Below are 26,132 nucleotides of genomic sequence, written 5' to 3'. Positions count from 1 at the left end.
CAGAGGGAATAGATGCATGCACTGAGCAGTTGTCCGCTATTATCTGCAACAGTAATTTCTGTCTTCAAGACTTTATTAGAAATCATTAAAGATTGATTGAGACACAGGTGGAATAAATAGTACATTCTAAAATAAAAGAAATAAATGCAAATTCTATTTTTACATTCCAAATGTAAACAATGAAATAAATTACCCTACAGATCACTTCATAACCTTGCCTTATTTTAAAAAAAACTTTCAAGTTTTAGGATGGTACCTTTAAAACTGGTTTTGCAATTAGATAGTATGTATTAAAAAGCTGCCTATAAATCATTTATCAACATTTAGATTTACTTCTATAAATTGCAGTGGATTTTAATCCACATTAACACAAGTTTCTAAGTACAAACTCCAGCTATGTTTTGTGTGCAGCAACTCGATAATGTTAATTTCTACACAAAATTAAATGGTCTTACAAAAATAGTGCAAGTGAGGTCTAGAAAGAGCCACAGCCCAAACAAACCGTTCACTTCTTAACTGGTGAAAAATTAAAGTTGTTATTTAAAAATACAACTGTTAAATGATTATTGAATTGCAGTAGTTTAATGGTCAGTGTTTTAATATTCAATCAGGTCCCAGGTGCTAGAGAATTCACATAGCCTTCGTCACAGTCATAAACTAATTGGTCGCTCAGCAGAAATTACTTCTAATGTGCAGTATGGCCAAGGATGGCAATCTGTTGTAATCACATTTTGTATATTTGTGCATCAGCTTCGCTCATTCGCTCGCGCAAGGTTAGAGTCAGAGATTGTGGGTTGGGGTCCCACACCGGGGCGTCAGCACATCATTTTGGGTTGTTCCCGAAGTGAAAGGCACTATATCAACACAAATATTATCTTATTCTTTTCCATCTTCTCTTGGCTATGCTCAGATTTCACCTGCACTCTTCACAAGTCCTGTCTGCTGGGTGTCTTCAGGGTCTGGTTTTGTAGTTCAAAACTTTTCTGAATCGCTGTGAGTGAGCTTTTCAACTGTAAATGAGAAAAAAAACAAAAATTGAATGGATGAATACTCTTCCTGGACATAAGCACCCACAATTGACTTCATAAGCCCAATGTTATGTATGCAATAAAGGTACAAACTGAGTACTGTTTAACTGAACAAGGTACACCCTTGGCTCTGCTTTAATACGGCCCAAAGTGCCCGACTCACAAAATGGCTGGTCTTTTATATCAGAGCAGCACCATGTGTGTGCTGCTCAGTGGCCTTCAACAATGGCACCATCTGGTGGCTACAAACAGCATGTACATACATGACAATACCCTCCTCTGAGATCTTATCACATTCTTTCACAGGTTGAGATGGTCCGGTGCTTTACGCTCCCGGGTTGACCGTCTCAGTTCGATTCCGGCCTTGGGTGAATGTTCGGAGTCTGTTGTGGCTGGTGGCTGGATGGCTAACTTGTTGGGAGTGGCAGTGACCATATCAGGAATTGCAAGTCCATTTTTATTGAACAAGTCCAAGATGAAAATTCCGTGTTCACTGATGACCCTTGAGTCCATTGAAGGCTACTGGTAGGTTGGTTGGTTGTCGACGGTTTCTTCGTCTGACTGCTCTGACTCGTCTGTGTTCCTCAGTTTTGTTTGATCCATGTGTTTCCTGCAAATTTGCCCATTCTTGAGCTTAATAACAAATACTCTGTTGCCCTCCTTGGCCATGACCGTACCAGCGATCCATTTGGAACCCTGACCATAATTCAACACATATACAGGCATCATTCACAGAAATCTCGCGTGACACAGTTGCGCGATCGTGGTATCCTTGTTGACTCTGTCTTCTGTATTCAACATGATTACTTAAATCAGGGTGTACAAGAGATAACTTGGTCTTAAGACCTCTTTTCATCATGAGTTCAGCAGGCGAGACCCCCGTGAGTGTGTGGGGTCTTGTCCTGTAACTCAGCAGTATGTAAGACAAGCGGGTCTGCAGTGACCCTTGGGTTACTTTCCTCATGCTTTGCTTGATAATTTGTACTGCACGTTCTGCTTGCCCGTTGGATGCAGGCTTGAACGGTGCTGACCTTACATGTTTTATGCCGTTAAGTGTTACAAACTCCTGAAACTCCTGACTGGTGAAGCACAACGCAATGTCGCTCACCACTATGTCAGGCAGACCATGTGTCGCGAACATGACATTTGAGATTCTCTATGGATGCCGCAGACGTACTGGATGACATGATTATGCATTCTATCCACTTCGAATAAGCATCCACCACCACTAAAAACATTTTGCCCAGGAAGGGACCTGCAAATTCTACATGGATCTGGACCAAGGTTTGGATGGCCATGACCACAGACTCAGCAGTGATTCCGCTGGTGCTTTGCTGAGCTGCATGCAAGTGTTGTACTGATGCATGCTTGCTTCCAGCTCAGAATCAATTCCTGGCCACCATACATGGGACCTGGCGATGGTCTTCATCATCACTATACCAGGATGTGTGCTGTGTAACTCACGCACAAACTTCTCTCTCCCTTTCTTAGACATTACAACACGATTGCCCCACAATATGCAATCTGCTTGAATAGACAGTTCGTCCTTGCGACGAATGTACAGTTTGGCCCCCTCGCACATTTGCTTAGGTATGGCAGACCAATCCCCTTTGAGGATGCAACCCTTTACCACCGATACTATTGGGTTCTGGCTGGTCCAGGTCTTAACTTGTTGAGCTGTGACAGGGGTTAGCTTGCATCCATGATTAACATTAAATCTGCCGGTTGTGGCGTTTCCACCTCCGGTGTGGGCAATGGCAACCGGCTCAAAGCATCGGCAGAATTCTCTGTGCCAGGGCTGTGGCGAATGACATAATCATAGGCAGATAATGTCAATGCCCACCTTTGGATGCGGGATGAAGCGTTGGTATTGATACCTTTGCTCTTGGAAAACAACGAAATGAGCGGCTTGTGATCGGTCTCTAATTCGAACCTGAGACTGAACAGGTACTGATGCATCATTTTAACACCGTACACACACTCTAAAGCTTATTTTTCTACCATGCTGTAGGCTCTTTCTGCTTTAGACAAACTTTTGGATGCATACGCGACAGGTTGAAGTTTTCCCGACTCATTGGCTTGTTGTAACATGCAACCAGTTCCATATGACAATGCGTCACAGGCCAAAACCAAATGTTTACATGGGTCATAATGTACCAGCAGCTTTTTCGAGCAAAGCAGATTGGTGAAAGCTTTGTCTTGCAATGTGCCCCACACCCAGTTGTTGCCTTTTCTCAATTGCATGTGTAGTAGTTCAAGTAAGGTGCTCAATTTAGGTAGGAAGTTACCAAAGTAGTTGAGTCGACCCCGGAACGAACGCAGCTCTGTCACGTGTACAGCTTGGGTGCATTCTTAATGGCTTTGGTTTTCACGTCAGTCGGTCTGATGCCATCAGCGGCGATTTTCCTATCGAGGAATTCGACCTCCGGTGCCATGAAGACGCACGTCGAGCGTTTAAGTCTAAGTCCCACTCTGTCCAAACACAGTAGAACCTCTTCCAGGTTGTTCAAATGTTCCTTGGAGTCACGACCGGTGATCAGGATGTCATCTTGGAACACGATGGTTCTGGGTACGGACTTCAGTAGATTTTCCATATTCCTCTGGAATATTGCTGCAGCCAAGCAAATTCCAAACGGGCACCTGTGGTAAATAAACAGTCCTTTGTGCGTGTTAATGCACGCAAGTCTCTTCAATGTCTCGACCAGCTCCTGTGTCATATAGGCCGACGTTAAATCCAGTTTTGTGAACGACTTCCCTCCCGCTAGCATCGCAAACAAATCATCAGCCTTCGGTAACGGGTACTGATCTTGTTTCGAAACCCTGTTGATCGTAGCCTTATAATCTCCACAGATTCTGAGTGTGCCATCACTTTTCAGCACAGGAACAATGGGGCTGGCCCATTCATTAAATTCGACAGGTGATATGATCCCTTCAAGCTGGAGTCTGTTCAGTTCAATTTCGACCTTCTCCCTCATCATATACGGCACTGCCCGAGCTTTATGATGGGCGGGTCTTGCATCTGAATCCACGTGGATCTGCACCTTGGCTCTCGTGAAGTTGCCGATACCTAGTTTGAACAGCGAGGGTGTCATGTATTCAACTGTTATTGTAACCCATGTATAAGCTGACCTAAGTTGTACACCGTGAGAACACTGACCACAGGGGGCGAACTTGTGGGAGACACTCCTAACCTGGACTTTCCGGTATAAAAGGGGAAGCTCCACCCACCGTCTGCCTCTTGAGGTCTTGGTAATAAAGGTAACTGGTCATCGAGTGACCTTCCTCTCAAGTATGGGCCTCGTGTACATTTATACTGTATAGTAAGGACATATCATTGGCGACGAGAAATTGTGATTTAAACCACACGAGCATGGCCACTAGCAGCACAGAAGAGAGATACTGTGTTGGTGATGATTGGGACGACTTTATTGAGAGACTACAGCAAAGTTTTGTCACTAAGGAATGGTTGGGACAGGATTTGGTCGACAAACGCAGGGCTCATCTCCTGACGGTTTGTAGATCCAGAACGTACTCCCTGATGAAGGACCTTCTAGCACCAGAGAAGCTGGCGGACAAGACGTTCGAAGAGCTCAGTAAGTTTATTAGGGAACACATTAAACCGGCAAGCAGCATGCACATGGCGAGACACCGGTTTTACATGCACCGGCGGCGAGAAGGGCAAAGCGTTCCAGACTTCGTGGCAGATCTCCGGCGACTGGTGAGCCTATGTAAGTTCCCAGATGCATGCAGAGCAGAGATGCTGCGAGACTTTGTTATTGAGGGCATCGGGCACGCTGGGGTTTTCAGGAAACTGATTGAGACCAAAGACTTGACCTTGGAAGCGGCGGCTCTGATAGCCCAGACAATTATCTCAGGGGAGGAAGAGACCAGAATGATTTATGGCAAAAATCTTGGCTCAAATGCAGCAAACGACCAGGAAGTCAACATTGTTAACGCAGCACACAGTTCTCTAGGCAGACAAGGGCAATCGGACATGCCCCAGCATGCAGTCGAACCCAAAGATGGAATTCAACAGAGACAATGGCTAGCTGAACGGCAATTCATGCCATCGCAATGGACAATGCGGTCAGTAATGGGGCCATCAACACCATTTAATGGTGCGCTTAAGGACATTTACAGAGACAGTCAGAGACGATCGACTGGTAATGGACATTTTGTTTCCAACAATGGGGCCTCCAGCTCATGCTGGAGGCGTGGAGGCAAACACCCAGCCAGAGCAATATACCTGCACAAACTGCAACGTCAGCGGTCACTTGGCGCGTATGTGCAGGAAGCTGCAGCTAGGTTGATGTATGAGGAGGACGGGCCCTAGGCAAGCTCTACGAGGCCAAATGAATACTGGGGGATATACATGGAAGTTGAAGTTCAGTGAGTTCATGTGGAGCACGTATACAGTTCATATACCAGGACGCCACCGATAATGATGAAAGTGCTCCTCAATGGCATCCCAGTATTAATGGAGCTAGACACAGGGGCCAGCCAGTCCCTGATGAGTATCAAACAGTTCAAAAGGTTGTGGGTGTCCAAGGCCAGGAAGCCAAAATTATTGCCGATTGACGCACTGCTACGGACATATACAAAGGAGATCATTCCGGTGCTTGGCAGCGCCACGGTAGTCGTGACCCACAAAGATTCGGAGAACAGGTTGCCACTCTGGACTGTCCCGGGGGACGGTCCTGCCCTACTGGGGAGGAGTTGGCTTGCTGTCATGAACTGGAAATGGGGTAATGTCAATGCAATTTCTTCTGTGGAGCGAGTATCATGCTCACAGGTCCTGGACAAATTTGACTCATTATTTCAACCCGGCATCGGCACTTTCATGGGGACCAAGGTAGTGATTCACATAAACCCGGATGCCAGGCCAGTACACCACAAGGCCAGAGTGGTGCCGTATGTAATGCGGGAAAAGATAGAATGCGAATTTGACCGCCTGCTGAGGGAAGGCATCATCTCGCCAGTCAAATTCAGTGACTGGGCGAGCCCGATCGTACCGGTGTTCAAGGCGGATGGGTCGGTTAGGATATGTGGCGATTACAAGGCCACCATCAATCGGGTGTCACTCCAAGACCAGTACCCGCTACCGAGAGCGGAGGACCTCTTTGCGATGCTATCCGGTGGCAAACATTTTCAAAATTGGACCTGACCTCAGCTTACATGACCCAGGAGCTGGTGAGTGAGTCGAAGAAGCTGACTACCATCACGACACACAAGGGGTTGTTTGAGTACAACAGATGTCCGTTCGGGATTCACTCAGTGAAATATGGAAAGCCTCCTCAAGTCGATTCCAAGGACGGTGGTTTTTCAAGATGACATCCTCACCACGGGTTGCGATACTGAAGAACACCTCCATAACCTGGAGGAGGTGCTATGCAGACTGGACCGGGTAGGGCTGCAACTGAAAAAGGCGAAGTGCGTCTTCTTAGCTCCAGAGGTCGAATTCCTGGGGAGGAGGGTAGCAGCAGACGGGGTCAGATCTACTGCGTCCAAAACAGAAGCGATCCAGAGAGCACCCAGACCCCGAAACACGACGGAGCTGTGTTCGTTCCTGGGGCTCCTGAACTATTTTGGTAACTTTCTTCCCAAATTGAGCACGCTGTTTGAGCCGCTACATGTGCTCCTATGCAAAGGTCGCGATTGGGTCTGGGGGAACAGCCAGGAAAAGGCTTTTGATAGAGCACGCAACTTGTTATGCTCCAACAAACTATCGACATTATATGACCTGTGTAAGAAATTAGTTTTAACGTGCGATGTGTCGTCCTATGTGTGTTGCAGCATGTGAATGCCAATGGTCAGTTACAGCCAGTAGCTTATGCCTCCAGAAGTCTGTCCCAGGCAGAAAGGGGCTGCGGGATGGTAGAAAATGAAGCGCTAGCATGTGTATATGCAGTAAAAAAAATGCACCAGTACCTGTTTGGCAGGAAATTTGAGCTGGAGACAGATCACAAACCCCTAACGTCCCTTTTGGCCGACAACAAGGCCATAAATGTGAATGCATCGGCCCGCATACAGAGGTGGGCACTTACGTTAGCCGCCTATGACTACACAATTCGGCACAGACTGGGCACTGAAAACTGTACCGATGCACTCAGCAGGCTCCCACTAGCCAGCACTGAGGGGGCAGCTGAGCATGCTGCTGAGATGGTCATGGCTGTTGAAGCTTTCGAAAGCAAAGGCTCACCTGTGACAGCCCGTCAGATTAAAGTCTGGACAAATAAAGACCCGCTACTGTCTTTAGTTAAGAAATGTGTCCTGAATGGAGACTGGGCAGCCACGTATGGGGTTTCATCGGTTCAAGGATGAACTCTTGATTCAGGCCGATTGCCTACTGTGGGGAAACCGAGTAGTCATGCCCCAGAAGGGCAGAGAGGTGTTTATCAGAGAACTTCACAATGAGCACCCGGGCATTGTCATGATGAAGGCAATTGTCAGGTCACAGGTGGCCAGGGATAGATGCAGATCTGGAACTTTGTGTTCGCAGTTGCAACATGTGTGCTCAGCTGGGCAACGCACCCAGGGAAGCACCCCTTAGCCCCTGGTCCTGGCCCGCCAAGCCATGGTCACGCATCCTTGTGGACTACGCAGGTCCTTTCATGGGAAAAATGTATTTGATTGTAGTAGACGCCTACTCCAAATGGATTGAGTGTGCCATTTTAAATTCAAGCACATCCTCTGCCACAGTAGAAAGTCTACGGGCAATGTTTGCCGCCCATGGTCTACCGGACGTCTTGGTCAGCGACAATGGCCCGTGCTTCACAAGCACTAAATTCCAGGACTTCATGGCAGGCAATGGAATCAACCATGTCAGAACGGCACCGTTCAAGCCGGCCTCAAACGGCCAGGCGGAATGAGCAGTGCAGATAATCAAACAGGGGATGCTCAGAATCCAAGGGGGTTCCCTACAAAGCCGCTTATCACGCCTCCTGTTGGCCAATAGATCCCGACCACACTTGCTTACAGGGATTCCACCCGCAGAGCTGCTAATGAAAAGGACGCTCAAAACCAGCTTATCCCTTATACACCCGACTATGAAAGAAATTATTGAGAGCAGGCATCAGTCACAATGTGACTGCCATGACAGGAATGCGAGGGCGTGATGTATTGATGTCAATGACCTTGTTTTTGTCCTTAATTACGCTGCAGGGCCCAAATGGCTTGCAGGCACTGTGAATGCCAAAGAGGGGAATAGGGTTTTGGTAGTTAAACTTACCAATGGACAAATCTGCCGCAAACACATAGATCAAACTAAAAGGAGGTTCAGCAACCCCATAGAAGAAGCAGAGGAAGAATACGACGTAGAGTTTACTCCACCACAGGTGACTGAACACTGGAACCAAGTGGAGGAGAGCCCAGTCACTGTGGGCAGTCCGGACAGGTCTGAGGCACCGCAAACAGCAGACACTCAGGCCAGCGCCCAACAACCGGAGCCCCAACTCAGGCGTTCTACAAGGGACGTAAACCACCAGAGAGACTTAACCTGTGATACCAATAAGACTTTGGGGGGGAGGTGATGTCATGTATTTAACTGTCATTGTAACCCATGTATAAGCTGACCGAAGTTGTACACCTTGAGACCATTGATCACAGGGGCGAACTTTGGGAGACACTCCTAACTTGGACTTTCTGGTATAAAAGAGGAAGCTCCACCCACCGTCTGCCTCTTGAGGTCTTGGTAATAAAGGTAACTGGTGACCTTCTCTCTAGTATGGTCCTCGTGTGCATTTATACTGTATAGTAAGGACATATCAGAGGGGAACTTGCTCAATACTTGGGCACATGTACCTTCCTCCGACGACAATGCCTTTATGTTGTTCCAGCCGCATCTTATTTTTCTCCAACCAGCTCCTGCCGAGCAGCGTTGGGCCATTGCCTGGAACAATCCACAGCGGTAACTCGTGAACCGCACCGTTATACGACACATTAATTTGTGCACTGCCAATCACCTTTATCAGTTCTTTGGTGTACATGCGCAACTTGGTGTTAACAGGGCTCAGCCTGGGCCTCGCAGTCTTAGTATCCCACAGCTTATTAAATGCCCTCTCGTTCATGATCGATTGACTCGCCCCAGTGTCCACTTCCATCGATACCGGTATCCTGTTAAACTTCACTTTAATCAAAAATGGTTTACTCTTGGTTATGAAAGAGTACAGTCCGTACACTTCCTCCTCTGGCATCCCAGATTGCATATCCGGATCCGTGCTAGTCTGACTCTTATCCTCCACGTGGTGTGTCGCAGCTCACTTGCTCATCTGCGGACACTTGCACTGGAGATGCCCCACTCTCAGACAGCCTTTGCAACTATATTGCTTAAATCGGCACTGCTGGTGCCGATGATTTCCCCCACAACGCCAACACGGAGAAGTCGGATACATTCCCGCTGGCGGACTTTGGGCAGCCACAGGTTTCGTGAATGCAGCCGGCTAGGCCCTGCCATGTGCCGCTCTGCCGAACGCCGAATCAATGGCATTTACAGTACTTGCCGAGGTTCGGTTTTTCACTGATATTTGCTTTAAACTCCTGTCCGTTGTCACACATGATTGAGTGATCTGGATGGCCCTTTTTAAATTCAACTCCTCTACCGCCAGAAGTTTGCGCAGGATCAGCTCGTGGTTGATACCGATAACAAAGAAGTCCCGCAGCATGTCTGCCAACATCGCCCCGAACTTGCAAGTTCCCGCTAGACGTCTCAGGTCAGCGACAAATTCCGTAGCGCTCTAGCCCTCCGATCGAATGCGTGTATAAATCCTGTATCTCGAGGTGATGATGCCGTCGTTTGGCTTGAGGTGCTCCCATACCAATGTATATTTTCTCCTCGTACATTTTCTCTGTTGGATCACTAAGCATGAGTAGATTCTTTCTCAGACCGTAGATCTTTGAACCGCACACAGTGAGGAACACGGCCCAGTGCCGGTCTGCATCGTCGACCCCCTTCATTTTGTTGGCCACGAAGTACTGGTTCAAACGGCTCACAAAGTCTTCCCAATCGTCTCCACGACTCGCTCTAAAAATCCAATCATGTTCATTTTGCAAACAAACGATCTTGTATTCTCGTCGCCAAATATTATGTATGCAATAAAGGTACAAACTTAGTACTGTTTAACTGAACAAGGTACACCCTTGGCTCTGTTTTATTACGGCCCAAAGTGCCTGACTCACAAAATAGCTGGCCTTTTATATCAGAGCAGCACCATTTGCGTGCTGCTCAGTAGCCTCCAACAATCACGCCATCTGGTGGCTACAAACAGAATGTACATACATGACAATACCCCCCTCTGAGATCTTATCACAGTCTTTCACAGGTTGAGACGGTCCGGTGCTTTGTGCTCCCAGGTTGACTGTCTCAGTTCGATTCCAGACTTGGGTGAGTGTGCGGGGTCTGTTGTGGCTGATGGATGGATGACTGACTTGTTGGGGGTGGCAGTGGCCATGTCAGGAATTGCAAGTCCATTTTTATTGAACAGGTCCGTGATAGAAATTCCGGGTTTACTGATGACCCTTGAGTCCTCTGAAGACTGCTGGTAGGTTGGTTGGTCGTCTATGGTTTCTTCGTCCGACTGTTCTGACTCATCTGTGTGCCTCAGCTTTGTCTGATCCATGTGTTTCCTGCAAGTTTACCCATTCTTAGCTTAATAACGAATACTCTGTTGTCCTCCTTGGCCATGACCGTACCAGCGATCTATTTTGGATCCAAAGTAGTTGAGTAGACCCAGGAACGAATGCAGCTCCGTCACATTCTGTGGCTTGGGTGCATTTTTGATGGCCTTGGTTTTCACGTCAGTAGGTCTGGTGCCATCAACGGTGATTTTCCTCATGAGGAATTCGACCTCCAGTGCCATGAAGACACACTTTGAGTGTTTCAGTCTGAGTCCCACTCTATCCAAACACAGTAGAACCTCTTCCAGGTTGTTCAGATGTTCTTTGGAATATCGACCGGTGATCAGGATATCATCTTGGAACACAAGACTTCAGTAGACTTTCCATATTCCTCTGGAATATTACTGCGGCTGAGCGAATTCTGAAAGGGCACCTGTGGTAAATAAACAGTCTTTTGTGCGTATTAATGCACGCAAGTCTCTTCAACAGCTCGACCAACTCCTGCGTCATACAGGCCGACGTCAAGTCCAGTTTTGTGAAAGACTTCCCTCCGGCTAGCATCGCAAACAAGTCATCAGCCTTCGGTAGCGAGTACTGATCTTGTTTCAAAACCCTGTTGATCGTAGCCTTGTAGCCTCCACAGATTTTGACTGTGCCATCACTTTTCAGCACAGGAACAATGGGGCTGGCCCATTCATTAAATTCGACAGCTGATATGATCCCTTCACGCTGGAGTCTGTCCAGTTCAATTTCCACCTTCTCCCTCATCATATACGGAACTTCCCGAGCTTTATGATGGATGGTTCTTGCATCCGAGTCCATGTGGATCTGCACCTTGGCTCCCGTGAAGTTGCCGATACCAGGTTCGAACAGCGAGGGGAACTTGCTCAATACTTGGGCACATGCATTTTCCTCCGATGACAATGCCTTTATGTCATTCCAGTCGCATCTGATTTTCTCCAACCAGCTCCTACCGAGCAGCGTTGGGCCATTGCCTGGAACAATCCACAGCGGTAGCTCGTGAACCGCACCGTTATACGACACATTAATTTGTGCACTGCCAATGACCCTTATCAGTTCTTTGGTGTACGTGCGCAGCTTGGCATTAACAGGGCTCAGCCTGGGCCTCGCAGTATCCCACAGCTTATTAAATGCCCTCTTGTTCATGATCAATTGTCGCGCCCCTGTGTCCAGTTCCATCGATACCAGTATCGCGTTAAACTTCACGTTATTCAAAATTGGTTTAGAAAGAGTACAGTCCATACACTTCTTCCTCTGGCATCTCAGATTGCGTATCCGGATCCGCGCTAGTCTGACTCTCATCCTCCACTTGGTGTGTCGCAGCTCGCTTACTCATCTGCGGACACTTGCGCTGGAGATGCCCCACTCTCAGACAGCCTTTGCAACTATATTGCTTAATTCGGCACTGCTGGTGCCGATGATTTCCCCCACAACGCCAACACGGAGAAGTCGGATACATTCCCGCTGGCGGACTTTGGGCAGCCACAGGTTTCGCGAACGCAGCCGGATAGGCCCTGCCATGTGCCACTCTGCCGAACCAATCGCATTTACAGTACTTGCCAAGGTTCGGTTCTTCACCGCTATTTGCTTTAGACTCCTGTCCGTCATCCTACATGATTGAGCGATCTGGATGGTCCTTATTAAATCCAACTACTTCAACGCCAGAAGTTTGTGCAGGATCACCTCGTGGTTGATACCGATAACAAAGAGGTCCCGCAGCATGTCTTCCAACACCGTCCCGAACTTGCACGGTCCCGCTAGACATCTCAGGTCGGCAACGAATTCCGTTGCACTCTGGCCCTCCGATTGAACATGTGTATAAAACCTGTATCTCGAGATGATGATGCCGTCGTCTGGCTTGAGGTGCTCCCATACCAATGTACACAACTCCTCGTGCGTTTTCTCACTAGGCATGAGTAGATTCTTTATCAGACTGTAGATCTTTGAACCGCACACAGTGAGGAACACGGCCCGGCGCTGATCTGCATCGTCGACCCCCTTCAATTTGTTTGCCACGAAGTACTGGTTCAAACGGCTCACAAAGTCTGCCCAATCTTCTCCCTCCACGAATCGCTCTAAAAATCCAGTCATGCTCATTTTGCAAACAAAGGTTCTTGAATTCTCATCACCAAATGTTATGTATGCAATAAAGGTTCAAAGTCAGTACTGTTTAACTAAGCAAGGTACAACCTTGGCTCTGCTTTATTTAGGCCCAAAGTGCCTGACTCTCAAAATGGCTGACCTTTTATACCTGAGCGTGCTCCATGTGCGTGCTGCTCAGTGGCCTCCACCAATGACGCCATCTGGTGGCTACAAACAGAATGTACATACATGACAATTTCTGAATGTGGAAAATTATAATTCAGATTTTTAACTAAATGGAAGAGTTTTTATCAGCAGAATACTTCACTGAGCTTGTAATTGTTTTTATTTTCACTTGTGAGGTGGTTCACATTTTATTTCTAACTCCTATTACGTATGACTCAGACGACATTTAACTTGAGATAATAAAAATGCTATTTTTGTAATATAAATCATAATTACATATTTGATTCTATGAATCGTTTCTAATATCAAAGCACTTTAAATGGCAAATGAGAAAAGTAATCAACAACAACGTTTATTTATATAGCGCCTTTAACGTCCCAAGGTGCTTCACAGCAGTGTTACAAGAAAAAACAGATACATTTGACACCGAGCCACATAAGAAGAAATTGCAGCAGATGACCAAAAGCTTGGTTAAAGGAGGTAGGTTTTAAGGAGCATCTTAAGGAGGAAAGAGAGGTAGAGAGGCGGAGAGGTTTAGGGAGGGAGTTCCAGAGCTTAGGGCCCAAACAGCTGAAGGCTCAGCCACCGATGGTTGAGTAGCTAAAGTCAGGGATGCTCAAAGGGGCAGAATTTGAGGAGCGCAGACATCTTGTGGGGTTGTGAGGCTGAAAAAGATCACAGAGCTAGGGAGGGGCAAGGCCATGGAACGATTTGTAAACAAAGATGAGAATTTTGAAATTGAGGCATTGTTTAACCGGGAGCCAATGTAGGTGGGTGAGCACAGGGATGATGGGTGATTGTGACTTGGTCCAAGTTAGGAACATGGGCTGCCAAGTTTTCGATGACCTCAAGTTTATGTAGTGTAGAATGTGGGAGGCCAGCCAGGAATGTGTTAGAGTAGTCAAATCTAGAGGTAACAAAGGCATGGATGAGAATTTCATCAGCAGAAGAGATGAGGCAGGAGCAAAGGTGGGCAATGTTACTGAGGTGGAAAAAGGTGATTTTAGTTATGCCGTGAATATGTGGCCGGAAACTCATTTCAGGGTCAAATATGAAGCCTAGTTTGCGAATAGTCTTGTTCACCCTCAGATTGATGCTCGGGAGAGGGATGGAGTCAGTGGTTCGGGAATGCAGTTTGTGGCGGGAGCCAAAGATAATGGCTTAGGTCTTCCCAATATTTAATCGGAGAAAATTTCTGCTCCTCCAGTGCTGGATGTCGGACAAGCAGTCTGACAATTTAGAGACCAAGGGCCCAAGTTTCCACAGGATAAAAAATGGGCGCCCCTCTGAGCTGGGCGCCCGTTTTTCGCGCCTAAAATGGCACCAGAAAAAAAAACGCGCTATTCTCGAGCGCTTTGCAGCTCCTTGTCTGTTTGGCGCGGCGCCCAGGGGGGCGGAGCCTACACTCGCGCCGATTTTGTAAGTGGGAGGGGGCGGGTACTATTTAAATTAGTTTTTTTCCTGCCGGCAACGCTGCGCGTGTGCGTTGGAGCGTTCGCGCATGCTCAGTGTGAAAAAAACATTGGCACTCGGCCATTTTTGTAGTTCTTTGTAGCTGTTTAATTTTTGAACATTTTTTAATAAAACCACATTGCTATCAGCACATCAGCACTGAGGCTTCCCTTCTCACTGTCTCCTTCCCCTCCCTCCCCTCCGCGGCAACAAGCCGCTGTCTCCTTCCCCTCCGCGGCAACAAGCCGCTGTCTCCTTCCCCTCCCTCCCCTGTGTGGCAACAAACGGCGGTTTCCTTCGAACGATGGCTGAAGCACTTTCACACAGGTAGGAAGATGGTTTATTTAATCTTTTCTTTGCTTATAAATGTTTATTCAGGTTGGATTTTATAGAAGTATAAATAAGGATTGATTGTGGAATTTAATGAGTTCCCTTCCCCCCCCCCTCCCCCCCACCTTGTTCTGGACGCCTAATTTGTAACCTGCGCCTGATTTTTTAATGTGTAGAACAGGTTTTTTCAGTTCTACAAAAATCTTCACTTGCTCCATTCTACTTTAGTTTGGAGTACGTTTTCACTGTGGAAACTTTGAAATCAGGCGTCAGTGGCCGGACACGTCCCCTTTTGAAGAAAAAATTCTGTTCTAAAGTAAAACTGTTCTACCTGACTAGAACTGCAGAAAAAAAAATGTGGAGAATTGCGATTTCTAAGATAGTCCGTTCTCCACCAGTTGCTTTTAAAAATCAGGCGCAAATCATGTGGAAACTTGGGCCCCAAGGAGGGGTTGAGAGAAGTGGTGGAGAGGTAGAGCTGGGTGTCATCAGCGTACATGTGGAAACTGACTCCGTGTTTTCAGATGGTATCGCCAAGGGGCAACATATAGATGAGAAATAGGAGGGGGCCAAGGATATATCCTTGGGGGACACCAGAGTTAATGAGGCGGGTGTGGGAAGAGAAGCCATTGCAGTAGATTTTCTGGCTACGATTAGATAGATAATCAGGATAATTTTAAAACAAAATACTTAGGGGGAGAAATTTGCATCGTTTGCAACTCCCGTTGAGGGGCACAAATTATTTCTCGTCCGGTGGGGGGGAGGGAGGGGGGGTGCGGTTGCTACCGGGATTGTGCGGGAGTTAACGGAGGCACAAAACCAGCAGTGCCCTGGGCCGCAGCGACTCATTTTTGCCCTGCAGCAGGAATTGGGGAGCGCCCCGTGAGACCGCCAAGGGCGATGTCAGTGCCAGCCTCACGGGTCACAAACCGGGCAGCACTCCTCTCGCGGGGCGAAAAGTAAAGGTGAGGTGCACTGCACCATTTTCTTTTGCCGACTTACCGGACCGGCCTTCCATTGTTTATTTTAAGGGGTCCATGGCTTCTGTGCCGGGCTGCTGCCATGGTACCCATATGGTGAAGTGAAGGCTCCTCACCCCACTACAGAGCTCGCAGCGTGCCTTCCCCTTTAATGGAAGGAGAGGGCCCAGTGATCCTGGCCAGCGCTACACAGCGCTCCACGTAGCACTGGAAAATTCCCGTGCTTAGCACCCTGGTACAGCCCTCAAGAGGAAGTGGAGCGCCCGACATTATGCGCTACTTACTCTCGGAGGTAGTACCCTCAATTGCCGGGCCAGAGCGTAACCGAATTTTGACCCCTTAGTGTCCCAGTTGGGAGACACACTTATTGACAGCAGGTCGGAGAGGAGATTAATGTAGCCCTAGCGTGGCCTGTGCTCCTGTGTAGGGATGCTGAATTTACCCCATATTTTAAAAGGACCTGCAACCTCATTTAATAGTAAGTTTTTTTTCCCTTAATATCTTTTCTTTTACCAGCACAGCTCAGTGCCTTGCAACAATCAACATAAGCTGCATTTCTCTATGATTATAGACCTGCCCGTTCAGTACCTTTAGCCATGAAATTTACAGACCTCGTCAAAAATGCTCCCTGTTCACAGTACCTGTTCTAGAAGTAAAATGGAATCATTGATCACCATCCGCAATTGTTGAAGTTCGGCATTATTCTTGTATTTTGCTTCCTGCTTTGTTATCGTCTCTTGATCCAAACTGTGGGAAACAGGAAAATAAAACTGTCTCAGGGAAACTTGAAGAGGTTTTTATGGTTTAAACCAGATGCAAGAGTATGGTGAATGGCACAAATAGAACCTTGTGTGAACCTTCTTACTCAGTACCACAATGGCTTAAGCCTGGCCTCCCTCCAGCAGGGAGATGTGCCATTGCCATATCTATTGCTTGTGCTTGGACACAAATGTGATCCAATGATCCGGGTAGCTGTGCATGTATAAATGAAGTGTTTCCTGCCTCTACAGTTTCTTGCCTAATTGACTTTGCTGGAAGGGAGGAATTGCCGTAGATAGGCCCCGAACTTGGTGGATGCTAAGTTCCGCGCAAGTGCTGCCCAAAGGACACCTGATGGTCCTGACGATACTTTGGGCGGAAGTTTCGTGGAAAAGTCCTGGAAAGACCGCCCGGCGGCAAAAAAGCGATTTACGCCCTGAATATGGGCAGCAGCAGGTGGCAGCTTCCAATCTCGGCAGCAAATGCAATCCTCAGCAAAGTACCGCAAGGATTGAGCTGGGCCCAGGGAGTGGGGGGGGGGAACAGATACAAATTTACATTTCCCAAAAATAAAAAAAAAACACTGGAAAACCTTCAGGGGACTCCATCCATCTGGATCGCTGGGGGAAAAAAAAGAAAATAAGTGTACTAACCTTTTTTTGCAGGTCTTCCCACTTACCGCTGAGGTTAGACCTGCCTCCACGCGGCGATCCTACCCCTGCTGCAGTGGATTCCCGCCCGGACCAAATTGGCAGCTCGGTAGGCGGGAGGACAATTACGCGTGTTGCGCACCAGCGGACAGTCCCCAGCGGTCTTCCCTCCCCGCTGGTGGGAGGCCTCCACCAAACTCGCTCGGAGGGGAGACCGCCCAGAAAACTCGGCAGCAGTGGGCGGTGAGTCCGCCAAGTTCGGCTCCTTAGTCTGTACTCAAAACTTCACCAGGGAATCCTCTAGTGGTGATTAACTTGGACCCTGTCTTGGGACGATGAAACCTGATACAGCTTATCCAGTATAGGGAAGATTGTAACTGATTGTGGCAGATTCTCCCATACTGCTGGTAATCACGGTTATAAATATCAGGTCTGCACTTGGGTTTAGTACATAAGAACATAAGAAATAGGAGCAGGAGTAGACCACCTGGCCCCTCGAGCCTGCTCTGCCATTCAATAAGATCATGGCTGATCTGATCATAGACTCAGCTCCACTTCTCTGCCCGCTCCCCATTACCCTTTACTCCCTTATCGCTCAAAAATTTGTCTATCTCCGCTTTAAATATATTCAATGACCCAGCCTCCACAGCTCTAAGGGGCAGAGAATTCCATAGATTTACAACCCTCTGATAAAAGAAATTTCTCCTCATCTCAGCTTTAAATGGGAGGCCCTTTATTCTAAGACTATGGGCTAGAACCTCCTCTTTTTTTGCATGCTTAACGCCCACTTTACCGCTGAAATGACGAATAACGCCCATATCGTGCCCATTCTGGCACAAAATGGAAACTGACAGGCTTTTAGGAGACTTATCGCCAAATGTTATTTTCCCAATGGGCTTAACGCCGAGAAAAAATATCACTGCCCACCCACTTTTTTTGGGCGGAATCAGTAAAATGGCCCATATCACCCAGCGTTAACTTTCCGCACAGAATTAATGCCGAGATTCAATACTAACGCCCGGTGACTATTTTTTGTCGTAAAGAGCATATTTACCTAAACTAGCGGCCATGGAGATCGCCCATCTTCAATTTCACCACCTCCAACACATATCGCCCACAATATCGCTCGCCCAATAAACCGCCCACAAAAAGTGGAACTAACCGGTACGAATGCCAGCAGTGTGGTTGACATTTGTTAAAGCCCACTCTTACGTGAGGAGCTGATATCAGAAAGATTTGACTGAAAGAGTGCTGATATGAGTGACAATGCTGACACACTGCTGTGTGTGTGTGCAGCTCAGACATCAATGGTGCCCATCACCTTGGTGCCAGTTAAAGTTTATGTTAAGTTGTATTTAACCCTTTCGTGGTAAGGAATCACCAGTGTGTAATGGTCCAGCTATCTGAGACAATGCGCAACAGGGTTATGTTTGGTCTGAAATCATAAGTATCACAGCCAATAACACCCAACCCCCACCCACACCCCACTTTATCCACCTTTGACATAAATCACATGCTCAACATGTCCAGCAACACAGAATACAAAGGCAAAGCAGGAGCGTGGTCCCCAGCCCCCATACATTGCAACAAGTTGCATACACCCAGATGGAGATATAACACAGCCATCACCTGCACACATGCACCTCACTTTCCTTCCCCTGCTCCTTCTTCTCCCCACCTCTACCCCTTCCCCTCCTCGCCCCACGGCACCTGGCCGAGGAGCTCCTCAGGCGGTACCTCATTGGGGGTGATGAAGGCAGATGCGTTGGTTACACGGGTACGGGAGCGGGGGGTGCCAAGGGGGCAACATTCTCTGATGCAGAAGCAGGATCTTGGTCCTTGCTCTCATCTGTCATTCGCAGTGGTGGTGCAGAACCTAGGGGTGGAGTGCCGCACTCAGGGACCACTGGGAGGCCTTAGGCAGCAGTGTTCCTGACTATCGCATCCAGGGATTCTGCCGTGCACGGAATGTACTCGGTCATGGTGGCCTGGTGTCGGGATATGCCCTCCAAAACTTCGATGAGCTGGTCACCAAAGTCCTCCTGGACAACTGCACCATCTCTCCGCTGTCATGTCGCGCTCGTGGAACAGACCTGCCACGTCCATGTGGCCTCTGCGGGGTCAGCGCCGTCCTGGGGATAAATTAGTGCCCTGTGGCGAGGTGCTTGGGGCCGGCACCTCCAGAGTGGAGGCGGGAATGACCGGAGGACCACTAAATGGCCTTGGGGTGGAATGTGTTCTGGAGCGTGGCTATGCAGGTTCCTCGAAGTCCACACTCTCATCTGTGGAGAACAGACCCAGCAGATTGACGGGTGAGAATCGGAGCTCCTCAGCAGCAGATGTAGGATCGTCCGGTGAGTCCGGCCCCGAGCCCCCACCTTCCGGCCTCTGTGGCCTTGCCTGAGGCCATGCTGCTGGCTGAGCTGCAAGACACAAATGAGGTTATTAGAGAAGAGGGTGCTAGGGTGACAAGGTGAGTCTAGCGCTACACACAGCACATGCACGACAAAAGCACCACTACTCTTAAAATCATCGCAGACATCACATTTCATGACCATCAACACATTGTGCATTGCAATGATTTCATTCGGCCAGCATTATTTCCATGGCACTTTTCAAAATCATCTATCATATATGATTGTTTGGATATGAGTGGATGTGGCATCTATTGACTTTACATCACGCAATGGTGTAAGCTTTACTCACGTGGCATCACTTCACGGTCTGCAGATGCATCTGTGGCTGTCCGGGGGTGCTGTCCCCATGAGTGCTAGCACTCGCTCCTCCATCTTTGTAATGTCGCTGCGGACTGGTGGCCCCCCACCCGTTCACCTCTGCACGGACCTCATCGTCGATAGCTTCTTCTGTAAAAGGTGACAGGACGACATGGCATGAGATCATTGCATGATATCATTGCTAGGTACTGTCACAGAGACTGATACAACACATAACCGACAGATGTAATCATGATTATTATGACTATTATCATTCTTTACCTAAAAACATACACCATGCCCGCAGGCTTTGAGTTAAACATTCCCGGTAAAAGTGCAAGACCTCGCATCTGCTGATAGTCACTCATGACTATTAAAAATCAAATTATATAAATACATACGTTCATGTAAATCAATGTAATACTTACTCTTGAGGATCCCACAAGGTTGATCCATCGTTTGCGGCATTGGTTGCCCTCACGCACTTCGTTGGTCGTCGACGAGACCACCTCTGCTATCTCGGTCCATATCTTCTGGTAGGCCTTTGAGGTGGGCTTCCCATGCCCTCCATGTGTCAAATCACCCCAGCGTGACTCGACCTCCTGCAGGAGGGAGGCATTTGCCTCGTCCGAGAACCTCCTGGCTCTTTTGCGTCCTCCAATGTGCTCCTCTCCCACCTCACTGCTCTCTCCAGTGTCAGTCTCCACAGTGTGCTATGATGCCACCTCCTCTCCCTCCATTATGGGGCAAATTCGGTCATATATGTGGCTGGTAACAGCTACTTTTTGATTTCCTACTTGCTGTGAAACTCTAAAGTCTCCCTCCTTCCTCCCAAAGCAGCCACACCACACCCAGACAAGCCTTCAGTCCCTCTGAGCTCCCTCTCTCTCTGCCTCCTCTTCTGTGCATGTCATGATGACCCTTGACCTCCAGAATCGCAGGAATCGAGCATTGCCATGCCATTGCTAAGGATGGCCACACTTTATGGCAGAAGGTCAAAAAAAAATTAACGCTACCTCACATTTGATATCACTCACGGTAACGCCCATTTTCAAAAATGTAAACTAGGTGTTTTGAGAATGGGCGAGAAGCCGGCGATCTGAAAACCCTTTTTTACCACTCACGCCAGAAATAACGCCCATCTTTGGGCAATAAGCACAAAAGTGGAGGTTCTAGCCCATAGTCCCCTAATTTTAGTTTCCCCTATGAGTGTAAATATCCTCTCTGCATCCACCTTGTCTATTCTTACGTTTCACTAAGATCACCTCTCATTCTTATGAACTCCAATGTATAGGCCCAACCTACTCAACCTATCTTCATAAGTCAACCCCCTCATCTCCAGAATCAACCGAGTGAACCTTCCTCTGAACATCCTCCAATGCAAGTATATCCTTCTTTAAATACGGAGACCAAAACTGTACACAGTACTCCAGGTGTCGTCTCACCAATACCCTGTACAGTTGTAGCAGGACTTCTCTGCTTTTATACTCTTTCCCCCTTCCAATAAAGGCCAACATTCCATTTGCCTTCCTGATTACTTGCTGCATCTGCATACTAACATTTTGTGTTTCATGCACAAGGACCTCCAGGTCTCTCTGTACTGCAGCACTTTGCAATTTTTTTAATTAAATTATAATTTGCTTTTCTATTATTTCTGCCAAAGTGGATAACTTCACATTTTGCCACATTGTATGCCATCTGCCAACATTTTTACCCACTCACTTAGCCTGTCTATATCCCTTTGCAGATTTTTTGTGTCCTCCTCACAAATTGCTTTCCCACCCATCTTTGTATCATCAGCAAACTTGGCTACATTACACTCAATCCCTTCATCCAAGTCATTAATATAGATTGTAAATAGTTGAGGACCCAGCACCAATCCCTGCGGCACCCCACTAGTCAATTAATCGAAAAGTGACCCATTAATCCCGACTCTCTATTTTCTGTTAGTTAGCCAATCCTCTGTCCATGCTAATATATTACCCCCAACCCCGTGAGCTTTTATCTTGTGCAGTAACATCTTATGTGGTACCTTATCGAATGCCTTCTGGAAATCCAAATTCGCTACATCCACTGGTTCCCCCTTATCCATCCTGCTCGTTACATCCTCAAAGAACTCCAGCAAATTTGTCAAACATAATTTCACTTTCATAAAACCATGCTGACTCTGTTTGATTGAATCATGTTTTTCCAAATGTCCCACTACTGCTTCCTTAATAATGGACTCCCGCATTTTCCCAAAGACATCGTCATCATAGGCAGTCCTTTGGAATCGAGGAAGACTTGCTTCTACTCCTAAAGTGAGTCCTTTGGTGGCTGAACAGTCCAATCCGAGAGCCACAGACGCTGTCACAAGTGGGCCAGACATTTGTCGGGGGAAGGGGGGGGGGGGGGGGTGGGACTGATTTACCACACGCTCCTTCCACTGCCTGCGCCTGACCTCTTCACGCTCGCGGCGTTGAGATTCGAAGAGCTCAATGCCCTCCCGGATGCACTTTCTCCACCTAGGGCGGTCTTCGGCCAGGGACTCCCAGGTGTCAGTGGTGATGTCACACTTTACCACGGAGGCTTTGAGGGTGTCCTTGTAACGTTTCCGCTGCCCATCTTTTGCTCATTTGCCGTCATGGAACTCCGAATAGAGCAATTGCTTAGGGAGTCTCGTGTCTGGCATGCAAACTATGTGGCCTGCCCAGCGAAGCTGATCAGGTGTGGTTAGTGCTTCAATGCTGGGGATAGGAACATAGAAAATAGGTGCAGGAGTAGGCCATTCAGCCCTTCGAGCCTGCATCGCCATTCAATAAGATCATGGCTGATCATTCCTTCAGTACCCCTTTCCTGCTTTCTCTCCATACCCCTTGATCCCCTTAGCCGTAAGGGCCATATCTAACTCCCTCTTGAATATATCCAATGAACTGGCATTAACAACTCTCTGCGGCAGGGAATTCCATAGGTTAACAACTCTCTGAGTGAAGAAGTTTCTCCTCATCTCAGTCCTAAATGGCCTACCCCTTATCCTAAGACTATGTCCCCTGGTTCTGGACTTCCCCAACATCGGGAACATTCTTCCCGCATCTAACCTGTCCAGTCCCGTCAGAATCTTATACGTTTCTATGAGATCCCCTCTTATCCTTCTAAATAAAGGCCCAGTTGATCCAGTCTCTCCTCATATGACAGCCTAGCCATCCCTGGAATCAGTCTGGTGAACCTTTGCTGTACTCCCTCAATAGCAAGAACATCCTTCCCCAGATTAGGAGACCAAAATTTAACACAATATTCCAGGTGAGGCCTCATTAAGGCCCTGTACAACTGCAGTAAGACCTCCCTGCTCCTATACTCAAATCCCCTAGCTATGAAGGCCAACATACCATTTTCCTGCTTCACCACCTGCTGTACCTGCATGCCAACGTTCAATGACTGATGTACCATGACACCCAGGTCTCATTGCACCTCTCCTTTTCCTAATCTGCCGCCATTCAGATAATATTCTGTCTTTGTGTTTTTGCCACCAAAGTGGATAACCTCACATTTATCCACATTATACTGCATCTGCCATGCTTTTGCCCACTGACCTAACCTGTCCAAGTCACCCTGCAGCCTCTTAGTGTCCCCCTCACAGCTCACACCACCACCTAGTTTAGTGTCATCCGCAAACTTGGAGATGTTACACTCAATTCCTTCATCTAAATCGTTAATGTATATTGTAAAGAGCTGGGGTCCCAGCACTGAGCCCTGCGGCACTCCACTAGTCACTGCCTGCCATTCTGAAAAGGACCCGTTTATCCCGACTCTCTGCTTCCTGTCTGCCAACCAGTTCTCTATCCATGTCAGTACATTACCCCCAATTCCATGTGCTTTGATTTTGCACACCAATCTCTTGTGCGGGACCTTGTCAAAAGCCTTTTGAAAATCCAAATACACCACATCCACTGGTTCTCCCTTGTCCACTCTGCTAGTTACATCCTCAAAAAATTCCAGAAGATTCGTCAAGCATGATTTCCCTTTCATAAACCCATGCTGACTTGGTTCAATCCTGTCACTGCTTTCCAAATGCGCTGCTATTTCATCCTTAATGATTGATTCCAACATTTTCCCCACTACTGATATCAGGTTAACTGGTCTATAATTACCCGCTTTCTCTCTCCCTCCTTTTTAAAAAAGTGGTGTTACATTAGCTACCCTCCAGTCCATAGGAACTGATCCATAATCAATAGACTGTTGGATGTTAGCTTGGGCGAGGACACTGATGTTGGCGCATCTGTCCTCCCAGGAGATTTGCAGGATCTTGCGGAGACATCGTTGGTGATATATCTCCAGCGACTTGAGGTGTCTTCTGCACATTGTCCTTGCCTCTGATCCATACAAGAGGGCGGATATTACTACATCCCTGTAGACCATGAGCTTGGTGGTAGATTTGAGGGCCTGGTCTTCGAACACTCTTTTCCGCAGGCAGCCAAAGGCTGCACTGGCGTACTGGAGACGATGTTGAATTTTCGCATCAATGTCTGCATTTGTTGATAAAAGGCTCCCGAGATATTGGAAGTGGTCCATGTTGTCCAGGGCCGCACCGTGAATCTTGATGACTGGTGGGCAATACTATGCAGCGAGGACAGGCTGGTGTAGGACCTTTGTCTTACGGATGTTAAGTGTAAGGCCCATGCTTTCATATGCCTCGGTGAATACATCGATTACATCCTGGAATTCAGCCTCAGAATGTGCGCAGATGTTAGGCTAACTGGTCTATAGTTTCCTGCTTTCTGTCTGCCTCCTTTTTTAAATAGGGGCGTTACATTTGCGGTTTTCCAATCTGCTGGGACCGCCCCAGAATCCAGGGAATTTTGATAGATTACAACCAATGCATCCACTATCTCTGTAGCCACTTCTCTTAAGACCCTAGGATGTAAGGCATCAGGTCCAGGGGACTTGTCCGCCTTTAGTCTCATTATTTTACCTAGTACTACTTCATTAGTGATAGTGATTGTATTTGGTTCCTCCCTCCCTATAGTCCCTTGATTATCCACTATTGGGATGTTTTTAGTGTCTTCTACCGTGAAGATCGATACAAAATATTTGTTCAAGTCTCTGCCATTTCCCTGTTCTCCATTATTAATTCCCCAGTCTCATCCTCCAGGGGACCAACATTTACTTTAGCCACTCTTTTGCTTTTTATGTACCTGTTGAAACTCTTACTATCTGTTTTTATATTTCATGCTAGTTTACTTTCATAATCTATCTTCCCTCTCTTAATAATTTTTTTTAATCGTTCTCTGCTGGCTTTTAAGAATTTCCCAATCCTCTGGCCTCCCACTAGTCTTGGCCACATTGTATGCCTTTATTTTCCATTTGATATCCTTTTGATAGTGACTGGTCTCTCCTGTAAGCACACCCTGAGTACTCTATGACCAGGAGTTTACCTTACTTCCCCATGTCTCGTCATCGATAGCATGACACGGAGATCTTATCTATGAAACCCCCCTTGTTATGTAAACTGGATGATGCAATCTGGCATATGCCCACATGCTTTTCTTCTATTTTCCAGAAGGGTGTCTGATGAACTCTTTAGTGATGTGAGGTGAATTATAGATTAGAAGGCAGATTTATTTTACAAGTGTCAGCTGTGGCTCAGTGGGTAGCACTCTCGCCTGAGTCAGAAGGTCCTGTGTTCCTGTGCCCCATCCCAGGGACTTGAGCCCATAATCTAGGCTGACTTTTCAGTGCAGTGCTGAGGGAGTGTTGCATTGTCAGAGGTGCTGTCTTTCGGATGAGATTTTAAACTGAGGCCCCTTCTGTTCGTAAAAGATCCCATAACATTATTCAAAGAAGCACAGGGGAGTTCTCTCCGGTGTCCTGGGCCAATATTTATCTTTCAACCCACATCACTAAAACAAACAGATTATTCTGGTCATTATCTCATTGCTGTTTGTGGAACCTCGCTGTGCACAAATTGGCTGCCGCTTTTCTTACATTACACCAGTGACTACATTTCAGAAGTACTTCATTGGCAGTAAAGCAGATTGGGGCATCCTGAGCTTGCGATAGATGCTATATAAATGCAAGTTCTTTTTTTTTATATGTGAACAGAGAAACATTTACTCTGTACTTTAATCTATTTCATAATACTCCTGTTAACATAGAAAATACTGATCCATGCCACATTATCACCGTCAATGGGCTAAATACACTTTCCTATCAACAGTTTCTCTGAAACCAGTTGGCACTAAACTTAATCAGGGAGTTTTCACTTTCTGACTGACTTCTTTTCCAGATTTCGGAAAACTCCTTGGGGCTGAAATTGCCCCGTGCTGGGTTTGGGGCGGTCAT

The 26,132-nt window shown here is 47.3% G+C and overlaps 1 protein-coding gene across 1 annotated transcript in view; it reads right to left on the bottom strand.

Moving 5' to 3' along the window:
• Positions 1 to 256: 256 nt before the first annotated feature.
• The window catches only part of gramd1c (GRAM domain containing 1c), a 125,970-nt gene continuing 100,094 nt past the window's right edge, over positions 257 to 26,132 (bottom strand). The window contains exons 12-13 of the mRNA XM_070891420.1: positions 16,333 to 16,438; positions 257 to 1,010 (exon numbers count right to left, since the gene is read on the bottom strand). Of these exons, the coding sequence (XP_070747521.1) occupies positions 927 to 1,010; positions 16,333 to 16,438 (190 nt within the window). The 3' untranslated portion in view covers positions 257 to 926. The remainder of the gene's footprint in view (positions 1,011 to 16,332; positions 16,439 to 26,132) is intronic.

This window comes from Pristiophorus japonicus, chromosome 10 (assembly GCF_044704955.1).
Source record: "Pristiophorus japonicus isolate sPriJap1 chromosome 10, sPriJap1.hap1, whole genome shotgun sequence".
Lineage (NCBI taxonomy): Eukaryota > Metazoa > Chordata > Chondrichthyes > Pristiophoridae > Pristiophorus > Pristiophorus japonicus.
This window is presented reverse-complemented; position numbering and strand designations above follow the sequence as displayed.